The sequence below is a fragment of the Asterias amurensis genome, chromosome 18, assembly GCF_032118995.1.
Source record: "Asterias amurensis chromosome 18, ASM3211899v1".
NCBI lineage: Eukaryota > Metazoa > Echinodermata > Asteroidea > Forcipulatida > Asteriidae > Asterias > Asterias amurensis.
The window spans coordinates 13282767-13305004 of record NC_092665.1 but is presented as its reverse complement, the minus strand read 5'-3'; the positions used below and the strand labels follow the sequence as shown (position 1 = coordinate 13305004).

Below are 22238 nucleotides of genomic sequence, written 5' to 3'. Positions count from 1 at the left end.
CTCATTTTGACGCACAAAGCAGCTATTGCCTGAAGATTTGCCTCATTTGGCCTCAGTGAGTGTACTTTTTGGCCTCAGTGAGGGCGCGTTTTGACCTCAGTGAGGGCGTTTTTTGAAGAGCGTGACGTCAAAAGCAAGGGGTTTATTCAACACTTTCCAACTGCAGCCAGCTTCAAAAAAAGAATGTATATAATAACTCAAGATTCCATTGAATGAATTTGCCCAAAAGATATGAGTGTTTTCTCATTTAAAGAAACTGGGTTTTTTTTTTATGTTTTTTGTTTAAGAAATGTTTTTTTTTAAATGGCAGAATTATGATTTTTTTTCCTGTTTATTTCAACCCACCCCCCAGCTTGTCCGGATGGTTTCTATGGTTATGACTGTCAGAACATCTGTGCATGCAGCAATGGAGCTCGCTGTGATCCAGCAACTGGAGAATGTAATTGTAAACCAGGCTACACCGGTGACCTCTGCGAAGAAGGTACATCAAGAAAAGTCCTTTCTCATCTCCAAACATTTTTTTTTTAAAGTTTGTTTCATTTCATTTCTCGCACAAAAAAACCCACAAAAATACCGTTTTACTTGAACAAGAAACAAACTAACAATGATTTACAATATTTGCAATAGGGAGATTAACAAATAGCGCATATTAAATGAGGGCAACAAATGGAACAATGAACTGGAAAGTTCTTCAATATAACTAGAAACAAAATCTGTATACAACAATGAACACTTTTGGAGCAGTGTAAGAGATCGAATGCGTTGTCGTCTAATCTTTTCCTTATTTGTATTTATGGCTTAATGTGGCACTCCATTTGGCCATTTCGTAAAAAGGCAGACACTATAGCTTACTGGACACAACACTATGGCACTATTAGGTTTGGGTAAATTTGTCTGTATCACGCATGATATTCTTCCTACTTTGTCTGTTTTTCCCCTCAGAAAAGTTAGTAAAACTGTTAAAAATAAGGCTTGAAATTCTATTAGAGCTTACACCTTGTGTACAGGTTCGTCAACCTGTACTAGTTAAAATGTTCCTACCTTTTTCTAAGCACCATGAATCTTTGCTGCTGTATACACCAAAACCAAACAATGCACTCCTACAGTGGCTTTGTTGGGTGTTTTGGCATTTTGAATTTTGCAAATAGTAAAGAAGAGTGGACTCAACAAAAGTTGCCTCTTGAATAGAAAGAGTGCTTATTTAGGTTTTGCTCAGCCACTTTAAGTTTGCTTAGCATCGGTTTCTACCTATTAGCTTTAGGATACTTAGCCCATCAGTTAAAATTTTAACTGAAGTTGTTGTTTTTTATACGAATTTTCTTTTTAATGGATTCTCTTTTTGAATTTTCTTAGAGTGCTCCTCGGGCGAGTGGGGAAAGGATTGCATCTACCCCTGCGACTGCGAGAATGACGCAATTTGTGATCATGTGACCGGACGTTGTATCTGCGCCAATGGATGGAGAGGAATTCGCTGCGATGATGGTAGGTCAAAAAATGGCATTGTAGAAAAACAAACGTCCTTTAAGTTTAGGACTGTAGCGGTGTTCTTGGGGGGGGGGGACAAATTCAGTTTATATGATTTAGGAAAAAAATTTATGCAGCCTGTGAACTAAGAAGAACTACTGTACAGCAATCCCTTAGATGGGCAATGATCCCAAACTACACATCCAGTTCTTTAGTTCTATCCTTAAAAAAAGGTCTTCAAGATTCACCTGTTGTCTTATCTGTAGCTTGTTGTGACCATCCATTTTGCTCTTTCTTTTCTCCTCACAAGCGCCTTGCATCCTTTGGTAATTTGGCGCTATATGAGTCAAGTCATTATTATTGTTATTGGTAGGGTAAAACCAAAAGGAGTATTCTTTGATTAAACATCTATTAAACTATTGTTATTACTATTAATTTTTGATTTTGTTTTCACAGTTTGTGCAGCAGGTTTCTTCGGTGTGAACTGTGCGCAGCATTGTATATGCCGCAACGGAGCGCAGTGTAACTCAGTGACTGGAGAATGTGACTGCCCTGCAGGCTACGTTGGCCACGCCTGTCAGTTTGGTGAGTTTTAACCTTTGACCTACTTTATTCAGAATGGAGTCATTTCTGAGTTTTACATTTTATTCATTTATTATGTATTATACATGTATACAAACAAAATGACAAGCAGCAGTAGCTGAAAGGGTCACTTAAAGCCATTGGACCCTTTCGGTGCAGAAAAAAAAAAGTTCACAGATTTACAAATAATTTACAGGGTTTACAGAAGGTAATGGTGAAAGACTTCTCTTGAAGTATTAGTCCATGAAATGCTTTACTTTTTGAGAAAACAGTAAAACAATATAAATTCTCGTTAACGAGAATTACGGATTTGTTATAAACATATGTCATGACACGGTGAAACGCGCGAAAACAGGAGTGGGTTTTCCCGTTATTTTCTCCCGACTCCAATGTCCGATTGTTATTTTACATATAAGTTGTGATACATGAAGTGTGGGACTTGGACAATACTGTTTACCGAAAGTGTCCAATGGCTTTAAGAATGGTCAAATATAAGTAAATGTAAAAATAAAAACAATCACATATTAGAGGGCAGTAGAGTAAAAAGTACAAAAGTTCGACAAAAACCTTTATAAAAAGGTTTAAACAAAGTTTCTAGCAGCTTAAAGACATTGGACATTATTGGTATTTGTCAAAAAAAAGTCTTCTCACTTTATGTATCTCAACATATGCATAAAATAACAAACCTGTGAAAATTTGAGCTCAATTGGTCGTCGAAGTTACGAGATAATAATGAAAGAAAAAAACCTTGTCACACGAAGTTGTGGGCTTTCAGATGCTTGATTTCAAGACCTTAAGTTCTAAATCTGAGGTCTCGAAATCAAATTCATGGAAAATTACTTCTTTCTCAAAAACTATGTTACTTCAGTGGGACCCGTTTCTCACAATGTTTTTTAATTAGTGAAGTCTTGGCCAGTAATCTGACTTTACTAAGCAGGGATTTTTTGCTTAAGCAAAGTTTTGTGCTTAAGCAGCTCTATGAAATTGGGCCCTGGACGGTTGCTAGCTACCACCAAAAACACACCAAATTGGACTTTGATAAACGGTCATAACTTAAAAACTGCAACACACATGTATACCGCCCTCATTCTGTTGTTTAAAGCGATTGTTGAGCTTTCGTTTGATGTGATGTACCATGTTCAACAGGAGATGCAATTGACAAATTTTGAGAAAAACACGGTTGAACATTTATTTTTATTAATTTGTGCACCAAAAGGTTAAATGAAAACATCCTCTGACTGACACTGTATTGGGGATAAAAAAAAGCTTCAATTTAAAGGTATTGATTCGTCAAATGAGAGCATCCATTTTATTTTTTTTTAATTTTTTTTTTCCATTTCTACAGAGTGTGCCCCAGGTTTCTATGGTACCGGTTGTGATCAGATCTGCCAATGTCTAAACGGAGCTGATTGTGATCGAATGGATGGCACGTGTGACTGTCCAAGTGGCTGGTTCGGAGACAGCTGTGAAGCAAGTAAGATATTCAAAGAGAAGAGGGAATACTCAAAAAATAAAAAGTTCCTTAAAAAATAGCTGTGTTGGACTGATAGATGAAACTAGGAAGGTGGTGATAGCATCTAAATAGTTTGGAACACAGCCAATAACCCTGGGCAGGGTAACAATATTATAAAAACATATTTCAGTTAATAAGTTTATTAACATATTTCAGTTAATAAGTTAATATTTCAGAATAAGTCATACGGAAAGGAATTTAACTTGGAACAAAAAAAAACAGTCGTCAATTTTGTCATGTAAATGTTACTTTAAGTTCACCTGTCTGAAACCAAAATTTTAGCTTGACCGACCCAGAGTTGCTCCTAATCTATTTGAGCCGACTTTGGTGCACCTGTCTGAACCAGGTGTTATATATCTTCGACTCACAATTGATACCCAATTGATAACCCATTTCTTCTTTGTTTCCGTGTTCATCGTCTTGTAGAGTGCATGGACGGCTACTGGGGAGAGAGTTGTATGAAGAGATGTCTATGTGTAAACGGCGACTGTGACAGAGTGACGGGAAGCTGTACCTGTACAGCTGGATGGAGGGGTTTCTACTGTGACAAACGTAAGTTTTGAATTATAACGATTACCCAATTCTTGCATCTAGAAAGAGAACAATGATTCTGTTTATATCTTTGTATTGAATGTTGGGTGAAATAAAGGAAAGTGACCAACCATGTAAACTTTACCCACAGTATCAAATCTGTGCTCTTTTAGAGCTTGAAACAAAGCAAAACAAATTGCAGCTGTGTCAGTAAGAAACCTAAGTAAGTGAGGTTTGTGGCAGTGTGTGTGAATCTTTTTGAGAAGTGCTGGTTCTGAAAAGAACCGGGAGTTGTCAACCACCGGTTCTACTCGAAACCAACACTACTCAAAAGAGGTTTACACATGCTGCCACAAACCTCACCTTTTTCATGCTCCTTTGCTGCGCTCATACACATGAAAAACAGTTTCACCCTGATGACTGACAAAAACACAAAGTACAATACAATCCATTGTTTTGTTTCATCGGATTTATTAAAGCATGGGAAATGTGCCGGTGGTAGGCCGATTATGAACACTCAGCGGCATTACCAAAAGCCTGAACAATTGGAATTGTTGCAACAACGCTATTTATACCCAGTCATTGCTTGGATGCATTGGTTTGATAAGGCGCGCTGCACTCACGTGACCAGTGCAGCGGGTGCACTCATGTGACCAGTGCAGCGGGAGGCTGGGCGTCTATTGTTAGATGTAAATCATTTGATTAAAACTACGTTTATACTCTCTCACCATGCAAAGTTTCAAGACCTACAGTGTACTTTGGAAGAAACCTGTCATATTTCTTGAAGATTACCTAGCTGTCACCTCCTTTTCAGATTTATTGATGACAAAAATGGTTAGTTGATCTGATCATTTGATCAAACAAATTTGTTATTACTCATTCGCTCACCCACAAAATTCAAAATTTACCCTCAGATGCCTTTATTTGACACTCTTTGACTCTCAATGACCCTCTTTTATTTCCCCACATCTCAGCTTGTTTTACTGATTACTACGGTGAAGGATGCGCCGAGGAGTGTTCATGCGGAGAGGGTAACCCGTGTAATCACATCACAGGAGAATGCACTTGTCCATCAGGTTTCAGCGGTAAAGAGTGCAGCTTGCGTAAGTTTCCCTTTCGTTTTAATTTTTTTTTCTGAAACCTGCAAGGAGCCACTTAAAGGTGGGGTCATCGATTGGTCTTTTTGTCAACAAAATGCCGATTTTTGTTGGGGGGGGGGGGCACAAAGATGAAAGTCTCTAAAGATCTGGTCTCCTAGAGCAAGCCAGTTGAAATGTTGAGATCACTGCCACCAAGTATATACTGATACAATAGAAGTTACATGTGAAAGTTTCAGTTGAATACCATGTCTACTTGCTGAGAAAACAGTAACAAAACCTATTTTTTTAAGGCACAATTATAAAGAAAGTTACTTTGCTCTTTAAGTAACAGATTTTGTGGTTTCCTTTTTGTCTTTCAGCATGTCCTGAAGGCTCGTGGGGCGATAACTGCGTTGAGGAATGCACCTGCGTTGAGAATGCTCTCTGTGATCCAGAGACTGGAGAATGTTCATGTAAACCTGGCCACCGCGGAAAGAGCTGCAGGAAAGGTAATTATTGTTATTGTCATTGTCTGTGTCAATGTCATTGTCATTATCAGTGTTAGTGTTAGTTTTGTGTTGGTGTCACTGTTAGGGTCATTGTTAGTTTTGGTGACATTGTCATTGTCATTGGCACAGTGTTTATGTGAATGTCGGTGTTAATAATTGTCGGTGGGCGCTGTTTAGCTGCTGCCACTAAACAGAATGATGCTCAAAAGCCAAACTTCTTGATGTTTCAAGATAAAACTTCTGCACAAATTTATCAACCAGGCGCAATAACCTTATAGAAAATGCTTAAGTATGTATGTATGTAGTGTTGGTGTCATTGACAGTGTTTTTGCCATTGTCATTTTAGTGTTGTCGTCAATATCAATGTCATTTTATGAACCATGATCGTCTTAGACCCAACAGTCTTCACAACCGAACATAAAGTGTTGCATTTCTTATTCACCCGCATCACTTATTTTCAGCTCTGTGAATTCCATCGTTTAGTTTTTCATGAAATGTTCATGGACATTGACCCCTTCTAGTATGCTATTATCATCTCGCCTTTGTTAACTTGTCACAGAGTGTCACCCTGGTCATTTTGGACCCAACTGTAACCAGGTGTGCACATGTTTTAACGGCGCAACATGCAACTCAACCGATGGGACGTGCGTATGCCTGCCAGGGTGGGTCGGACCAACCTGTAACCAAGGTAAGAACGCGACATCAATTAAATTCAAAATTTATTTTATAGAATTGATATTATTATTATTATTATTTATTTGACCTCAACAAATGCAAGTACATCAAAAAGCACAGCAAAAGTTAAACACAACGAACCAATCAAAAAATAACAAATACAATAATTATTCAAGCAAAAAGCACACAATAAAAAATAAAAAAATAAAAAATAAAAAAACAGAACAGAACATGACAGGAGGGCAACTAGAAGAGCAAAAAAAGGAATGAATTGAAGAGGAGCACGCAGGCATGGGGAGTAAACCAACTGAGGGAAACAACTGGACAGACCAACAAGGAACAACTTATGTGGGTCAGGAACAACAAAAGTAAACTTGATTACTGTTGCTCGGAAGCATGTTGTCCCACGCATAAGTAGCACTAATCCAGAGGATTAAAGGAAACACAATGGACATTGAAGAGTAGGCCTACTCTTCTCAAGATACAACGTAAAGTACAACAATTAATCAATCTTTTGAAGAGGTAATTAAATTGAGGCGGTTTTGATATCGTTTAGTTTGCCTGAAATATGGCTACTACAACTCTGTTTTGAACCAAGGCATCAAAATCAAATTAACAATTTCAACTTGCATTGAGGTTTTCCTTGTTTTTTTGTTGTTTTTTTTTTCGCTTATAGCTTGCCCCAAGTCAACCTATGGTCAGTTCTGTTCAGAGTCTTGCGACTGTGACAACTCGGCCGATTGTAATCACGTCACAGGAGAATGTCAGTGTCCACCCGGCTTCGCTGGGCAGCACTGTGAGAAGAGTAAGTAGATTCTTTATTGTTTAGCTGAGGTATCATAATGTGGTGCCCTTATAGGATCAGCCTCACATGAGATTCAGGTTCATCAATCATTAAAGGGAAGGTACACGTTTGGTAATTACTCAAAACAAACATTAACTTAAAACTGACTTAGGTAACGAACATTGTAGAGCTGTTGATAATATAAAACATTGTGGGAAACGACTCCCTCTGAAGTAACATAGATTTTGAAAACCTGAGGCTGATGGTTTAAAATATTGTGAGAAAAGGCTCCCTCTGAAGTAGTGTAGTTTTCAAGAAAGAAATAATTTTCCACGAATTTGATTTCGAGACCTCAGATTTAGAATTTGAGGTTTCGAAATCAACCATTTAAACGCACACAACTTTGTGTGACAAGGGTGTTTTTTCCCTGTCATTATTATCTTGCAACTTGGATCACCGATTGAGCTTAAATTTTCACAGCCTTGTTATTTTATGCATATGTTGAGATACACCAAGTGAGAAGACTGGTCTTTGACAATTACCAAAAGTGTCCACTGTCTTTAAGATTTGTGTTTCTTGTTGTACAGTTTGCCAGGCTGGACACTACGGTCACAACTGCTCCTTGATCAAAGATTGCCATAACGGCGGCCGACTCAACTCCAGCTCTGGACTCTGCACATGTAGTCTCGGCTGGCATGGACCAACATGTCAAGAAGGTAAGAAAGGAATCAACACAAATTTATTTGAAAGAAACTAGGGAACAATTTTTCCACAATAGAAATACAACTCATATTTGCCAAATTGGCAAGAGAATTTCTGTGTATATAAAGATACACAAAAAAAACCAGTGTGTAGTATTTATTGTACTTCAAAAAGAGATAGCGTACAAGGGAAGGCCCTGTTTGAAGAATTTCAATTAAAATGAAACGATGAAATACTAGCGTTTCCCAGCTACAGATGCAAATTGTTTGCCTGTTTGTTTCAGGCTCTTTCTTTTGTTTATAGTCTGATATGTTTGCGTAAGCACGCACACACCGATTAGTTCAGCTTCTTTATATTTGATTGGATCAATTAAGGGTCTTGTAACATCAATCATTTGTTTGGTCTTTGTGGTAATTAGATCAAATTAGATTAATTAGGAAATATTAATGATTTACAAAACACATGTCTCGGATAGTCAGACTCTTAACAACACCTCAACGTTCAACCTTTGCGTGTGAGCAGGAGTAATCAAATTAGCGGATAATTGCTTCAATCAGAGTGAATCGCCCACTGTAATTTTGGAAGCTGAATTGTAAATTGATACAAATACTCACCCACTTTGAATTTGTTTTGAGATTTTAGGTTCAAGGTACTGATTTTCACCGTGGATATTTTGTTTATTGACAAGCGGGGTACATTGATAAGTGAAATGTATTAAATAATTAGCTACTACCTCGGGGTAGTTAGTGATTTAATGTAGATTTGGTTATTAGTGACCGAAGTGACAGGGTTTTACTGTCAGGAGTTAACTGAGTGTGAACAATGTTATTTTGTCAATTGGTCAGAGAGTGTATAAAATGAAATCCATGAAAGGAAAGGTCATGACTCGTTTTCAGGAAGGCTTAGTGTTAGATATTTCTTCTTAACAAATTTATTTTGTAGTTTTATTTTATTGAGTTTGTTTCTCTTACATTTTATTCTTTTGTTTGTTTGTTTTCTTTTAGTTGTTAGGTTTGTTTTTTGGTTTTTTGTTTGTTTGGGGGGGGGAGTTCTTTTGCTGTGAAAATTGAATAAAATATGTCACTATTAAGTGAAATGTATTAAGCAATTAGCTACTTCCTCGGGTAGTTAGTGATTAGATGTAGATTTGGTAATTAGCGATTGAAGTGACAGGTTTTTCTGTCCGGAGTTAACTGAGTGTGAATGTGGTAACTTTGTCAATGTCAGTTGGCTAAAGATTGTGAAAAAACATGCTTTAACTCGATCTCAGGATGGGTTAGATATTTCTTCTGGAAAAAATCTTTGAATATTTTTGTAAAGTAATGTTTTTCCCCCATAAATGTTTTTATTTGCGGTTTTTAAAGGGGGAGGTGATTGATTTTATAGTTATTGTTGTTTTAGTTTCTTTATGGGATTTGTTAGAAAAAAAAATCAGAATTGTTTATGTTTTTGTTTAAATGTACATCTTGCTGTTAGTTGTTGTTGTGGGGTTTGGGATTTTCTTTTTCTGATCCAGACTGGAGTTGGTTAAAATTCAGCTGGGTTTATTTTTATATATTTTATTTGTTTCAATATATTTATATAGTTTGGTTCTTTTTGGGTAGGAGGGGTAAACAAAATGTTTTTTTAATTTTTTTTTTTTATCTAGACTGAAGCAGGTAGAGATTCAATTCGAGTGCTTCTTTTTGTTTAACTTAACAAGATTTGTCATTAACTTTACTTTACTTTCGGTCTACACCAAAGTTTGCTACAGAAACAACTACCTGAATATAACTAAATGACATAAAAATGCTCACCTGATTTTGACTTAAAATGAAGTAAAATAGTCTTAGTTTGGTTATACCCTTACCAAGTTGGCCTACGTACTATGCCTGTGATTTTTGGGGACTGAACTCTGGAAAGTACTGATACAGTGCTAACACACATCAGTGTAAGCAGGCATGAAACTTTTCAACTGATCAGCTGATTTTCTCTTTTTCTTTTCAAAACAGTGCCATAGAAAACTGAAAAACACTGTGCAAAATTTAAGTATGATCGGTTTTGCAATTAGAATGTTGCATGTCTGATGTGAGGGTAAAAACCAAATATTAATATTCTTTAATCCCGATGCAAATTCCACATCTAAAACAAATCCTCTTGTTCCTCCCCTCACAGAATGCCCAGCCAGTCAGTATGGTCCAAACTGCCAACTCCAATGCGCATGTGAGAATGATGGACGCTGTGATCGCATGACTGGTTGCTGCGAATGTGAGGATGGCTTCTATGGTCAACGCTGTGAATATGGTCAGTCAGCTTCTCTTTTCTTTCCCCAACCCAACCCCCCTTTTACACTTTCATTCCAATGATCTTATTGGTTAGTGTTAGAGAAGAATGCAAAATTTGATTTTTTTTTTTTTTTTTTTTTTTTTCATAGTCCTTTTAAACAAAAAAACAATTGTGCATGTTTTATTGTTAATTTTGTGGTTTACGTCTGGTATTTGTATTTTTTTTAACTTGGCTGCCAATGCAGAAAATAAACATACCAGAATAATAATAATTTTCTAAAAATTAAACGAGCAGTTCACTCGATGTGGAACCCGGTTGTCTCTTGAAAGACTACAGCTTTTCATGTCGTTCAGCCAATTGAGTTTACAACTGTTTATTCGTGGGCCCTACAGTTCGTACAACAAAATTATTGCGACCAGCTGTTTAAAAATAGGTTAAAGGAATAAGTAAAAGGAATAATCAGTGCTGCAAATCATTCTACAAATAACAACTTTTAAAATTAATGGTTTTTTTTGCTAATTCTTCCATCAGGATGTAAACCTCACTTGTCTATTCAAAAATATTGTAGTAACCCTTCCTCAGGGTGACAGTGTGTATTATGTTCCCTTTTGAAAAAAGAAAAACAAAAATCAATTTTTAGTTTTCTCTCCAACCCGCACAGTTTGTGATCCTGGCTACTACGGGTCTTACTGCAGCCGTCAATGTGAGTGCCACCCATCCGCAGAGTGTGACCCGGTCAGCGGTCAGTGCCGCTGTCCAGCTGGCCGGACAGGGCCAGAGTGCAAGCAGACATGCCCCATGGGCTTCTACGGTGCTAACTGCTTGGATGTGTGTGACTGTGCTAACCTCTCCATGTGCAATGCCAAGACAGGAAAATGTGAATGCCCACCAGGATTCAACGGGCAACACTGTGAACAAGGTAGCCACTTGTGACTTTAAGACCACAACCCTTTTTTCCCCTTTTTTTTTCTTCCTTCTAAAAACTGAAATAAAACTAGTAAGAACATAAATATGAAACCATATGGAACACCCCGGATTGCAGAGTAGGGCTTTTAAAACCAAAGCTAAATTAATAAGCAGGCTTGGCCCTCGCAAGCTTTTGCGCTCGCAAGCTTTCATGCTTTTTGTGCTCATAGTTCAGGTTTCTTTTCAACAGCCTATCACATCATTTGATCAACCAAAATGAGTGGTTGGTCAACCCAGGTAATTTTTTCGTTTTTTTTTTTGTTTTACATTTGAAAAGAGCATAATCTATGCTTTAATGTTGTTAAACCCCATGTTTAACAACTATTAACATCTGTTATAAACCCCATGTTGATACAATCTTTGGTTCAAAAGTTGTTAAAGTAGAAACACCAATAGATGTGAGAGAATAAAACTGAGTAAAAGGGGTTTAAAAGTCGAGGTGTTTATTGAAAATACATCGGCACTTTTTTTTTGCTGGGTGAGATATTGCTTCAGTTGTATCTTTGACCGATTTTGAAATTTGTTTTTTTTGTAATTTGTTTTCAGAATGTCTAGACGGCCGTTACGGACCGAATTGTCAGTTCATCTGCTCCTGCACCAACGGAGCATCGTGCGATCCAACTACAGGGAGCTGTAATTGTATAGACCAGTGGATTGGACCCACTTGTGAACAAGGTCAACTTTTATACCTCGCACATCCCTCCCCTTTCTTTGTCACATCCTTTCCCCATTTTCATAGAGCTTTCGTCTATGTTATTCTCTGCACAATCTTCAATCGACAGCTCAAGACTCATCTTTTCATCAAATAAGCATTTTAAATCCAGATTTTTTTGTGGCAATTTGTTTTGGTATAATATGTTAAATAATTGTTTACTAGTGGTAAGACACCTGCTCTAGCAATGCAATGGTCATGGCTTCGAATCCCAATTCCCAACCAATTGATTTGCCTGTGGATTTCTTTTTACAAATCTCAGGAATCATACAGTGCTTTATACACGTCGGTGTGAGGGTATAAGCAAACTATGATATTTATGTTTTCTTTCCTTTTCTCACAACAGGTGGTCCATTACACTTTTCATCATCATCAGCCAGGCGAGGGGACATGGGTCCTCGTTTTTAACTTTCTCAGCATGTTACCGGCAAAATTAAACGTCTCATTCATCCAGATTGTATCACCGTGATAGGAGTGTTTTGCGGAGGTATGTGAGTGAGTGTGCAAGTTTTTACAGCAATAGGAAGCGAGGCCTTAAACACCAACATCTACTTGTGGGACAAGTTTTTTTTATACGAAACTGCGTAATGCAGTTCTTCGTTTGTTTGTACATGAAGCATATTGCAGGTTGGTGTGCTGCATGGAACTTGTTGCCCACGATGGTCGGGGAAAAATAAAAAATAAACCGAGAATTTCAAATTATTATATTTTCTTGTTTTACAAAAATATATCTTTAAAGGTGCAGTAGACTGTGTAGGTTTGGTGCATGTTGAAATCCTGGCTATTTCTTGTCACAAGAGGACTAAGAAAATCATGAGATGTGCCCAGAGGAGGAGGTATTCAAAGTTTGCTCATAAACTAGCCTTTGATTTTGGAACCTTAAATTTAGTGTTCTGGATTGGTCATCATTTTGTGACTGCGTCTGGGTCTTAAGTTTTGAGGCATCGGTTTTAGTCCTCAATTAGGGTTTTCAGATAAGGTGCTCAGTTTTGAGACCTCAAGTTGAGTTCTCAGTTCTGTTTCCTCTTAAGGTTCTTGGTCTTGGGTTCTCAGTTTTGGGTTCCAGTTTTGGATCCTGAGTCTGGCTACTCTGTTTAAGAAGTTGTATGCTTACCAATGCTTGATTACGAGATCTCAAATTCTAAATCTGAGGTCTCGAAATCAAAACCGTTGAAAATCACTTCTTTCTCGAAAAATACACTACTTCAGAGGGAGCCGTTTCTCACAATGTATTTTACGATCAACCTCTCCCCATTACTCGTTACCTAGTAATGTTTTATGCTAACAATTATTTTGAGTAATTACCAATAGTGTCCACTGCCTTTAATTGTCACGAAACAAAAAAACACTTCCATCAAGATTTTGCCAAGAAGAAACAAGATTAATTCTGTAACATCGAATGCGTCTAACCAAATAGAAAATAACATAGCATTAATTTATTAGTGTTGATACTAAAGTTGTACCAGTCCTTCCAACGGTTAATAAATATATATTTTTTCTTTCCGGTTTAACTTTCATCTCAGTGTATGATACAAGATTGATAAAAACAAAAACATCCCAGAATGACCCGCCCATAGCTAATTTGCATATTACTTAAACAATCGCAAAGCTTTTACTAATATTAAGAGTATTTTTGTGAGAGAAAGAGAGTAAAGTTTTGGGCTGAAAACCAAGGAAGTATATTAAATAAGATTGAAGGTAAAATTTAGTGCGGCATAATAAAAGATACGTTAGGACTGTTGAGTAATTTTAACAAACAATTAAATTTTTCATTTAGTCTAGAAACTTGGCGTGCCTATTTATAGCTTCAAATATGTATATAGTAAAAACAAAAACAGCATTTTTTGCAAAATCCTTTATAAGTTTAAGGACTTTTTTTTTTATAAACAAAAACATGTATTTTATTATAAATATGGCATTTGGTGCTCGAACAGAGGAGCTTTATCTCTTCTTTTGGTATATCTTCCTCTCTTTTTTATTTTGGTTGTAACTGTTTTTATATATTTATATATAAAATAACAAACCCTCATAAATAACATGTACTTGTGATAGAAAAATCATGTTTCCTTATTCTATACTTGCCAGTGTTTCGAAGACAAAATCTTTTCACTACAAAAGTGTCAAACTTAATGCGATGGACCCTTTCTCGTTAATTATGTAAATTACTTATCACAGGTGTGCACAAAACTCTACTTGGTGAGCAAAATGAGGGAACATCACTTTTTTTTTAAGGGTCTGCTGGTGGTTTGACTTATGTACATCTGCCTAGTGCAAAACTCTACCGCATTGGCCAATCAATAGTGTCTGTACACATGCGCGAATGTAATTTGCATAGTCATGGTAATAATGGCTAATTGATTCAAAGCTTGACCACGAACAGTTGTCAATCATTTCAAAAAAAAAAATTCTCAAAAATAATAAACCATTGCAGTATTACCTTTTGTTAAAATGTAACAGAGCTTTAGTCGAGGGTGAATTTATTTTTTATGTACTGGGACGGGGCTAGGTAAAACAATTATTTATATAACAAAAATGTGAGTGCGGGAGGGGAAAGATATTTTCATATTAACTGTGATGTGTATCTTTTATTTCCCTCCTAACGTTCGGAACTGAAATCTCAAGTTTCGGGGGAAACTACTTTTGTTTTAAATGAACAATGTATTTTATGCATTTAAAGACAGTGTACACTATTGGTAATTGTCAAAGACCAGTCTTCTCACTTGGTATATCTCAACATATGCATAAAATAACAAACCTGTGAAAATTTGAGCTCGATCGGTCGTCGGAGTTGCGAGATAACTATGAAAGAAAAACACACCCTTGTCACACGAAGTTGTGTGCTTTCAGATGCTTGATTTCGAGACCTCAAGTTCTACTTGAGGTCTCGAAATTAAATTCGTGGAAAATTACTTCTTTCTCCAAAACTACGTCACTTCAGAGGGAGCCGTTTCTCACAATGTTTTATACCATCAACCTCTCCCCATTACTCGTTACCAAGTAAGGTTTTATGCTAATAATTATTTTGAGTAATTACCAATAGTGTCCACTGCCTTTAATGTCTTTTTAATATTGTGGAATTTACCAGGGTATAAAGATGAAGCGGTAGTTCTACGGTTTTTCTTTGAGAGATAAGTTGCATTCTTTGGGTTAGTGTTTTGCTCCCTTAGATGTGTTTGAAATCATTGAGTACATGTTACAGCATGACGAGGGTGCTAATGTAAGTTTTCCTTGGTTTGTCTGTGGCTCATTGCACCAATGCAGTGCTTAATTGCTTGACCTAAAAAACATTTTGCATTGTGAGCAAGCCCACTGAAATACTGGATGGTCGCCCTGCCTTTGGTGCATGCAATAGACACTATGCCATGAAGCCATCTTTCAGCCATGTTGCCACTCCAGACTCAAATTTCAGTGGGCACTGGGTATAACTATGGGGTGTCCTTGCTTAGTGATCATTGGAGTGCCAAAACGGTGGCTTCAATCTCTTTTCACTGGTGGCGATCAGAACCCTTTGCACACAGGAATGTTCTTGTCAATGGCTTGAAAACTCAGTGAAGTCAAAACGAGCTTGAAACTTTTAGGTCAGACTGAGGCTGACTGTATAAATGTCATACAGCTGTTTAGCAGGAAATGGTGCTTAGCAATGATTTCTGCTTAGTGAAGAGACTAGCAGGAAACCAGTCTCGAACAGTGTACATTATATTGTATCTTGGCTGGTAACCTATGTCTGCTTAGCAAGAGTTTACTGTGCTAAGCTAGTTTGGGGGCTCAACAGCTGTATAAAATTGGGCCCTGCTCAAAAGCGAAAACAGGCATGAACAATGAAAAGGGAATCTGCGTTTGAAAGAATGAGTGATAACTTTTTATTTTAGAGGTGTTCGAATTTTGCTTTCTGCGTCCGGTGTCCTTAGTTTTTTAAATAATTATTTGGGTATTTATTAATTATAGCTCATTATTATTCATGTGTTTATGACAGAGCTCCATGTGCACGGAGCTTGTGGTTGGTAACTGTAAGAAGTAACTGTGTTTAAGCTGGCTTTTTTTATTTTTTTTACAATATGCAGTTTTATGGCTGTTAATGATGTTAGTATAAATCGAGGAGCTTTTTGTTGTGCAGCCGTATTGACTTTCCGTTCAAAGCTTTACTGACTGGGGGCATTTTCGAAACCATGGCTATTGGCTCAGGCACCGTCCGTCAGCTTGAAGTCCAGACCGAAAATGTACATTATTTTTCAAACTTACTGATTGGTGCCCAAGCATAAGACGAAGCCGTCATTTCCAAAAGGCCTAAAGGATCATAGCAGAAGGATGAAATGGTACGTTCACTGTCACTATGTTGAGACTGGATTTGTTAGTGTGCAGAGTGGATTTGACAAAGGTAGCAGGGACCCAATACATGTTTATTTAGTCCTTTGTTTTCTGAGTCTATGTTCGCATTCTGCATATCTGTTTGCCATTCTTTCAACAACAAAACCCTTATCTGTTTATACTTCTAGTACAATGTGTGTTTGCGTATTGGAATTTGGGTTTTTAAAGGATTCTAATTTCAGGTATTCACGTCAGCAGCTCGTTTATGTTTCTTCAATGGATACAGATACTAGATTCTTTTTGCATTTGATGTACCTCTTGCGTATAACATCACTAGCCAGAACAGCGCCCCCATTTCAGGTAAAACAAAATAAAGGCGTCTGATTGGTTGGAAGTAAAGAGACATAGAAAGGGGCCTATAGAAATTCAGTCATTCGAGTTAAGTTTATCATTGTTGATCTTTGTGGAAGGATGTGACCATTTTTTTTTTTTTTTTTTTTTTTTTTGCTGCTACATGGTAAGGTATATTAGTTAATAGATTCAGGTTCTTTTTTATTATTAATGAAATAAGCCTGAGGTCCAGAAATCACTACGGTTATGAATGTCAAACGAGTATTCTGAGAAAGAGTATTCTGAGAAAGAGTATTCTGAGAAAGAGTATTCTGAGAAAGAGTATTCTGAGAAAGAGTATTCTACAGAATATTTCCATTTTATTACGTCTTGTGTATTTACATACTCGAACTGTGGCTGTCTTGTCACTCAAAGCTTAATGCTTTAATGTAAACTTCTTCTTTTAAACTTCTGTGGTGGTAGCTTTCTGTTTTATAAATTTATTTGATTTTTTTTTTACACACACACACAATTTCGTTTTTGCTTTGCGTTTATGGCTTCTCATAGTTGTCCAATCTTGAGTGGCAAAGACGTTGGCAATATAGAGGTATATTGGTTTTACAACATATTAATTGATGCAGTTGTGTCAATGTGATTTTCGTGCGTACGGATTCGTCAACTGATGACGCATGAAAAAAACAAGATGGCTGTATCCGAATTGGCGGTTTTCGGACACTCCATCAGTGTAGTTCTGTGATTATTTCTATGACCCTTTTCGAAAACCCCGGCTTTGGATTCGGCTTCAAGCCCCGTCCTCCCGTCTGAAGCCCTGAGCGCGTACGAAAAGCATCCGCGGGGCCAAGCTAGCCTGAGCCGAATCCTAAGCCGATGCCGTGGTTTTGAAAAGGGACTTTATTTTCTTCCGATGGTTAAGACTCAGCTTGCATGATGGCTATGCTTTTATAATAATAATTATCAATTTTTAGAAACATTGTATATATGTTTATTTTATTTTTGTTTATCTCAGTGTTTGTAACACTGACATATGGGTGCTAACAGTAGAATGTTTGTTTGTCATCAATAATTATGTTGTAGGATTTTGTTTTTGTATTTAAAGAATTGTAACTATTTTGTTAAATAATCGAGCAAAACAGCAAATGAAAAAAAAAATCCCCACTATATTATAATCTTTCTATGCAAATTACTGTTATGTAACTACAAAAACCCTTTGGTTGGTAAGCATCTTTATTTAATCTTAAGACCAAATGATTTTAACCCGAATTACCGATGTATCGGTTATTTACGATAAGTCTAAAATATTTTCTTTCCCAAACACAGTGTTAAATTTGCTGTGGCCGTAACTACATGTCTCAGTTACCGTTATTTATTGAACCTATTTCTAATGTTTAAGCCACGGATATACTTGTGTTGTAGTATACAATGTTACAAAGCTGCTAAGCGACAAATACTGCTAAGCAGTTTTAATATGCTCATCTTCTTTTCAGTTAAGAATACAATAATTTCAAAGAGCTGCTTAAGCACACAATGTAGCTAAGCACAACAAAATTATGCTTACCAGAATGAGGTTATCAGCCAAACTGCTTTGTCACATATTCAATTTGTAACCGGTATCCTGCTCATTTGTGCTAAGCAGAACATTCTTAAGCAATATTGTCCGCTTAAACAACTCTATGAAATTGGGCCAAGGTGTCACCAGCAGCTATATATGAAATAGTTATCGGGTTTAATCCGAAAACTAAACAGTCGTCGGGTTTAACCGAAAAGGGACATCCTTCAACCAATTACCCCCTTTTTGCCCATAATGGTTTTTCCTTTCTAATTTAACTCGTTTGCAGAAACATGAATAATTTGAGTATAAATTCTACAGTAAATTGACAGCTCTCCACTTTAATGCTGGTTCTAATAAATCACTGTTTTGTATACTATAGGTAAATGACAGAAATGTAAATAAATTCAACGCGACAAAATTGAACTGTTCTCTTTGTAATTGTGTCAGACGTCTGTTGTCATATTTCTTAAGTGAATCTAGGTCTATATATTATTGTTATAAACTATTATTAAAAATACATGACTGCTAACTAAAATGCAAGTCAAATTGTTTGCGCCACCACCTTTTCCTTTGTTTTTAAAAAGGGCGTTCAGCTCATAGCATTACACAAAAGAACGCACTTCAAGCAACCCTCCCCCCCCCCCCCCCCGCCACGTTACTTCAAACCCTAATCCTTATCAAAAGTCCGAAGAATTTCCTCATAAGCATCTATCTTCTTTACTCTAGTTGCAGACGACATTCACTTTGTTTTAAACTATGTTTCGAGAATATGTCACTCTGTGCGCCGACGCTCCATTCACTTGTACGTGGTTCCGATTGATCATTTTTCAAATTCTCCCTACCTTGTCTCCGCAACTCTTTTGGCGGGAACACCTGTTTGAATAAAAGACGCATCCTTTACAAGCAAAAGTGGGCGTGTTGTGGCTGTGTGGCGACATTTTGTTTTTGAGCATGCGATGCTACAATACACACAAACAACAGTGGAAGCATGGTGCCGTGAGAGATACAGATAGTTTTAATGGAGTTTCGCGTTGTTTGTTTTAAGTATACCAACGTCGAATGTAGGTTCTTCTTGCAAATAAAGACGAGGATATAAACTTGCAAGATGTCGGCTTTATCATGAGTGAACTCTGACATACAGGTACGGAAGTATTTATGGTTAAAATGTTACATTTTGGAGTTCTTTATTCGTCCACAATTTTGAAAACCAACTTGTTTGAGTTGCATATACCTAACTACCACGTACATTTCACGTGCCAACATGTCCGACACTAGCCCTGGTAGGACGGTGCAACGGAGGAGTCCAACCTGGACCCAATTTCATAGAGCTGCTAAGCACACAAATTTGCTTAGCATGAAATTTCTTACTTGATAAAAACAGGATTACCAACCAGTTTTCCATTTGCTGCATAATTATTGCTTGTTACTGTTTTTGAAGCTGTTGTTTGCTCATTCTTAAAATCACGTGGAAACTTTGTTACGGTAATCCCGTTTTTATCAAGGAAGAAATTTTCATGTTAAGCGAATTTGTTTGCTAAGCAGCTCTATGAAATTGGGCCCTGGGCTTTTCCGACACCTACTTAGAATTTTTCATTCTTACGGAACTGGCCGTGTTTGTCTTTGACCAAGTAACACTGTGAACTGTCATACTTCATGGGGTGAATATTAAAGCAGTGGTAAAACATGTAGGACTATGTGATACTGTTGCTGTTAAAAACTTTATGACGGAGAGATGTGTGGTAAATTCTACTCAGCATTTTGTTTATTTGCATCAAGGTTAAATAATAGTTTGGCTATACCAAGTACCAATGCACCTTTTTTTGTAATGTACTGTTCAGTATTTGCGGCACTTTCACGAGTGCATAATGAGCAGTTTTTGTTCACCAGCAAGAAAAGGCAAGAAAACCGGCAGAACATAAACAGTTCTCACATGGCTCGACTGCTAGACAATCCCCGCTAAAAGCAACCCTTTGTGTAAAATGTGAAATTAGTGGATAATTCTGCCATAATATTCATTGCTTAAAATATTTGCATCTGAGAAGCACTGAAGTTTGGACAATTAATCTTCAACAATGTGTTAGTAATCTTTAATGAAATTAACAAACGCCTCCGCATCTGCACCGAAAATTGTCCAGGTGCAAATAATGTTTTGTCGTGTAATTGGAAATGCAGGAGAAGAATAGTAAAAAAAATGTACACGGCTGTATAGGATTTGTGTCTTCAATCTTGCTTCCTGCAGTACGACTGACTACCTGCACTTAACGCATTAAAGCTCAAAGCTCGGTACTTAGTAGTATGGTGACCGAGGATGGGTTGTAAGTTCGTTGAAGAACGTATAATCCATGCAGAGTCTTAGCTCGTTGTGGGTATATGGATGGATCAGCGAAAGACATCTTTAGAGTATTGTTTTCTTCTATTTTAACAAATAAATATAAGGTCTGCTTTATAGTTCTTCACCCCCCCCCCCCCCCCAAATAACCTCAATACCTCGCTGAGTGTTTGAATACTGGCGCATCTATAGGGCCTGAGCCTATATCTTTATATGTGTTCTTAACCTGATTGTTTTGTGTACAGGCAGCTCTCAGTGATGGAGAGGCACGGCGAACATCAAACCTCTTGAAACGTGGCTCAATATTATTCAAGAATTAATTTTCGATATAGAAAACCATTTCTCAGAGTGCTTTATTGTTTGATAATTTTATGCAATTGTGCCGAATCACCAAAGCTGTTTATCTTGTAAAAGTAACTCGCTGGAAAAGCATAGAGTTGATCACATTCCACAAAATTAATGTAAAAAAACTTGTAAACAAAATACCGCCCCCTTGTGGTGGTTTATTTATTCAGCATTATTTTTCTCTTCATTCGGTAGTGAACGGCAGCGTTTTTGACCACGGACTTGTATTAAATCACCATTCAATGACCTGCCCAACAGGCTGTTGGACACACACACACACAGTAAACATTTGGACCTGTCACTGTCAATCAGAAGATCTCCCATCCTCAATTTCTCGAGTACTTTCCTCCCCCAAAGTGTCACTTCAAATCACTGCTGCTGCCCACTTATTGCATTAAGCCATTCAATCTCTTGACCTGTCCACTATTAGTAAAGGCTCTACGGACACTGCGTCCACCCAACCTCTGTCGATGACCAAGAGGGTGCTAAACTCGACAAGTGTATTTGTGGAAGCCCGAGTGCGATGTGGCCATGTTAACACTTATTCACCCATCTAGTCTGAAACTATCAGCAAATTGTGAGACTATTTAGGTCAGATTAATATAAGGTTTTGACAAGATGGAAAGACGTTGCTATACAGAGTCGAAAAGTTTGGCCGTTTGAGCTATTTTTTTGCAAACAGAAATGCACAAATGAATTTGACTATTCATTTTTTAACCTGAAATGGTTGGTTGGCTAATGAATACAAAAGCTTTGTTTGTTTTATGAACAAGCTTTAGCTCCTCCATAAATTGTATAATTAGACACTGTTTTTAGTAAACTGATCAAAAGTTCAAGCAGACAAAGCACTGTGAAATCTTTCTCCGATTGACTTAGTTTTTGCTCATCCTAGCTTGCTTTTACCAACAAGATGATTGCGATTATTTTGTGTTGCAGTCTCAACCTGACTTTCTTTGACATGAATCCTTACTCACTGTGTATGAAGATGAAAAGTACACACCCCTTTAAACAGCCCTCTCCGATTTTACTAACTCTATTAAACCGATATGATAGTTGTACACTTTTCTCTTTGCCTGTCTGTTTTTTTTTTTTTTTTTTTTTTTTTTTAACTTTAAGCCCTCCGTTTCATTTCTTTTCCTCATTTATCTTCCAGCGATCTCGCAGGTACCACCGTCTCAAGAGTTCCCCAGTACGGTGGCCCCGTCATGCCATGACGCCAGACTCCACCACTTGACTGGACTCAACGCACCCCCGCCGGAAATTCATGTTGGAAATGTAAGTTACCCCCGCAGCGAACAAATCTCATCTGCTCTCCCGTAAGCTCAGAGGTAAAAAAAAAAAATCCCGAGTTTGTTTTTTTCGTGGTAATTTTCCGCCTCGTCTTGTCGTAGTCTGAAATGCTATCCTCTTAAGAAGTTCCTTGTATGTCTTGGTAAAGAACACAATGGAGGCTCTCTTGGTTGCATCTTAAGGGTTAATTTGGGGAGTCTGATCGTATGAAAACCCTAAGGATATAGAAGTCTTAGAGTCGACTTGAAGTGACACAGTGCCACTCTTGAACTCTACTTAAGACATGT

The 22238-nt window shown here is 37.3% G+C and overlaps 1 protein-coding gene across 2 annotated transcripts in view; it reads left to right on the top strand.

Moving 5' to 3' along the window:
• The window catches only part of LOC139950402 (uncharacterized), a 133762-nt gene extending 115352 nt beyond the window's left edge, over nt 1-18410 (top strand). For both annotated transcript variants that reach the window (XM_071949049.1, XM_071949047.1), the window contains 14 exons: nt 353-481; nt 1354-1482; nt 1921-2049; nt 3392-3520; nt 3986-4111; nt 5065-5193; nt 5550-5678; nt 6238-6366; nt 7030-7158; nt 7725-7853; nt 9994-10122; nt 10766-11023; nt 11617-11745; nt 12129-18410. In XM_071949049.1, coding sequence (XP_071805150.1) covers nt 353-481; nt 1354-1482; nt 1921-2049; nt 3392-3520; nt 3986-4111; nt 5065-5193; nt 5550-5678; nt 6238-6366; nt 7030-7158; nt 7725-7853; nt 9994-10122; nt 10766-11023; nt 11617-11745; nt 12129-12190 — 1865 coding nt within the window. In that variant the 3' untranslated portion in view covers nt 12191-18410. The remainder of the gene's footprint in view (nt 1-352; nt 482-1353; nt 1483-1920; nt 2050-3391; nt 3521-3985; nt 4112-5064; nt 5194-5549; nt 5679-6237; nt 6367-7029; nt 7159-7724; nt 7854-9993; nt 10123-10765; nt 11024-11616; nt 11746-12128) is intronic.
• The last annotated feature ends 3828 nt before the right edge of the window (nt 18411-22238 follow it).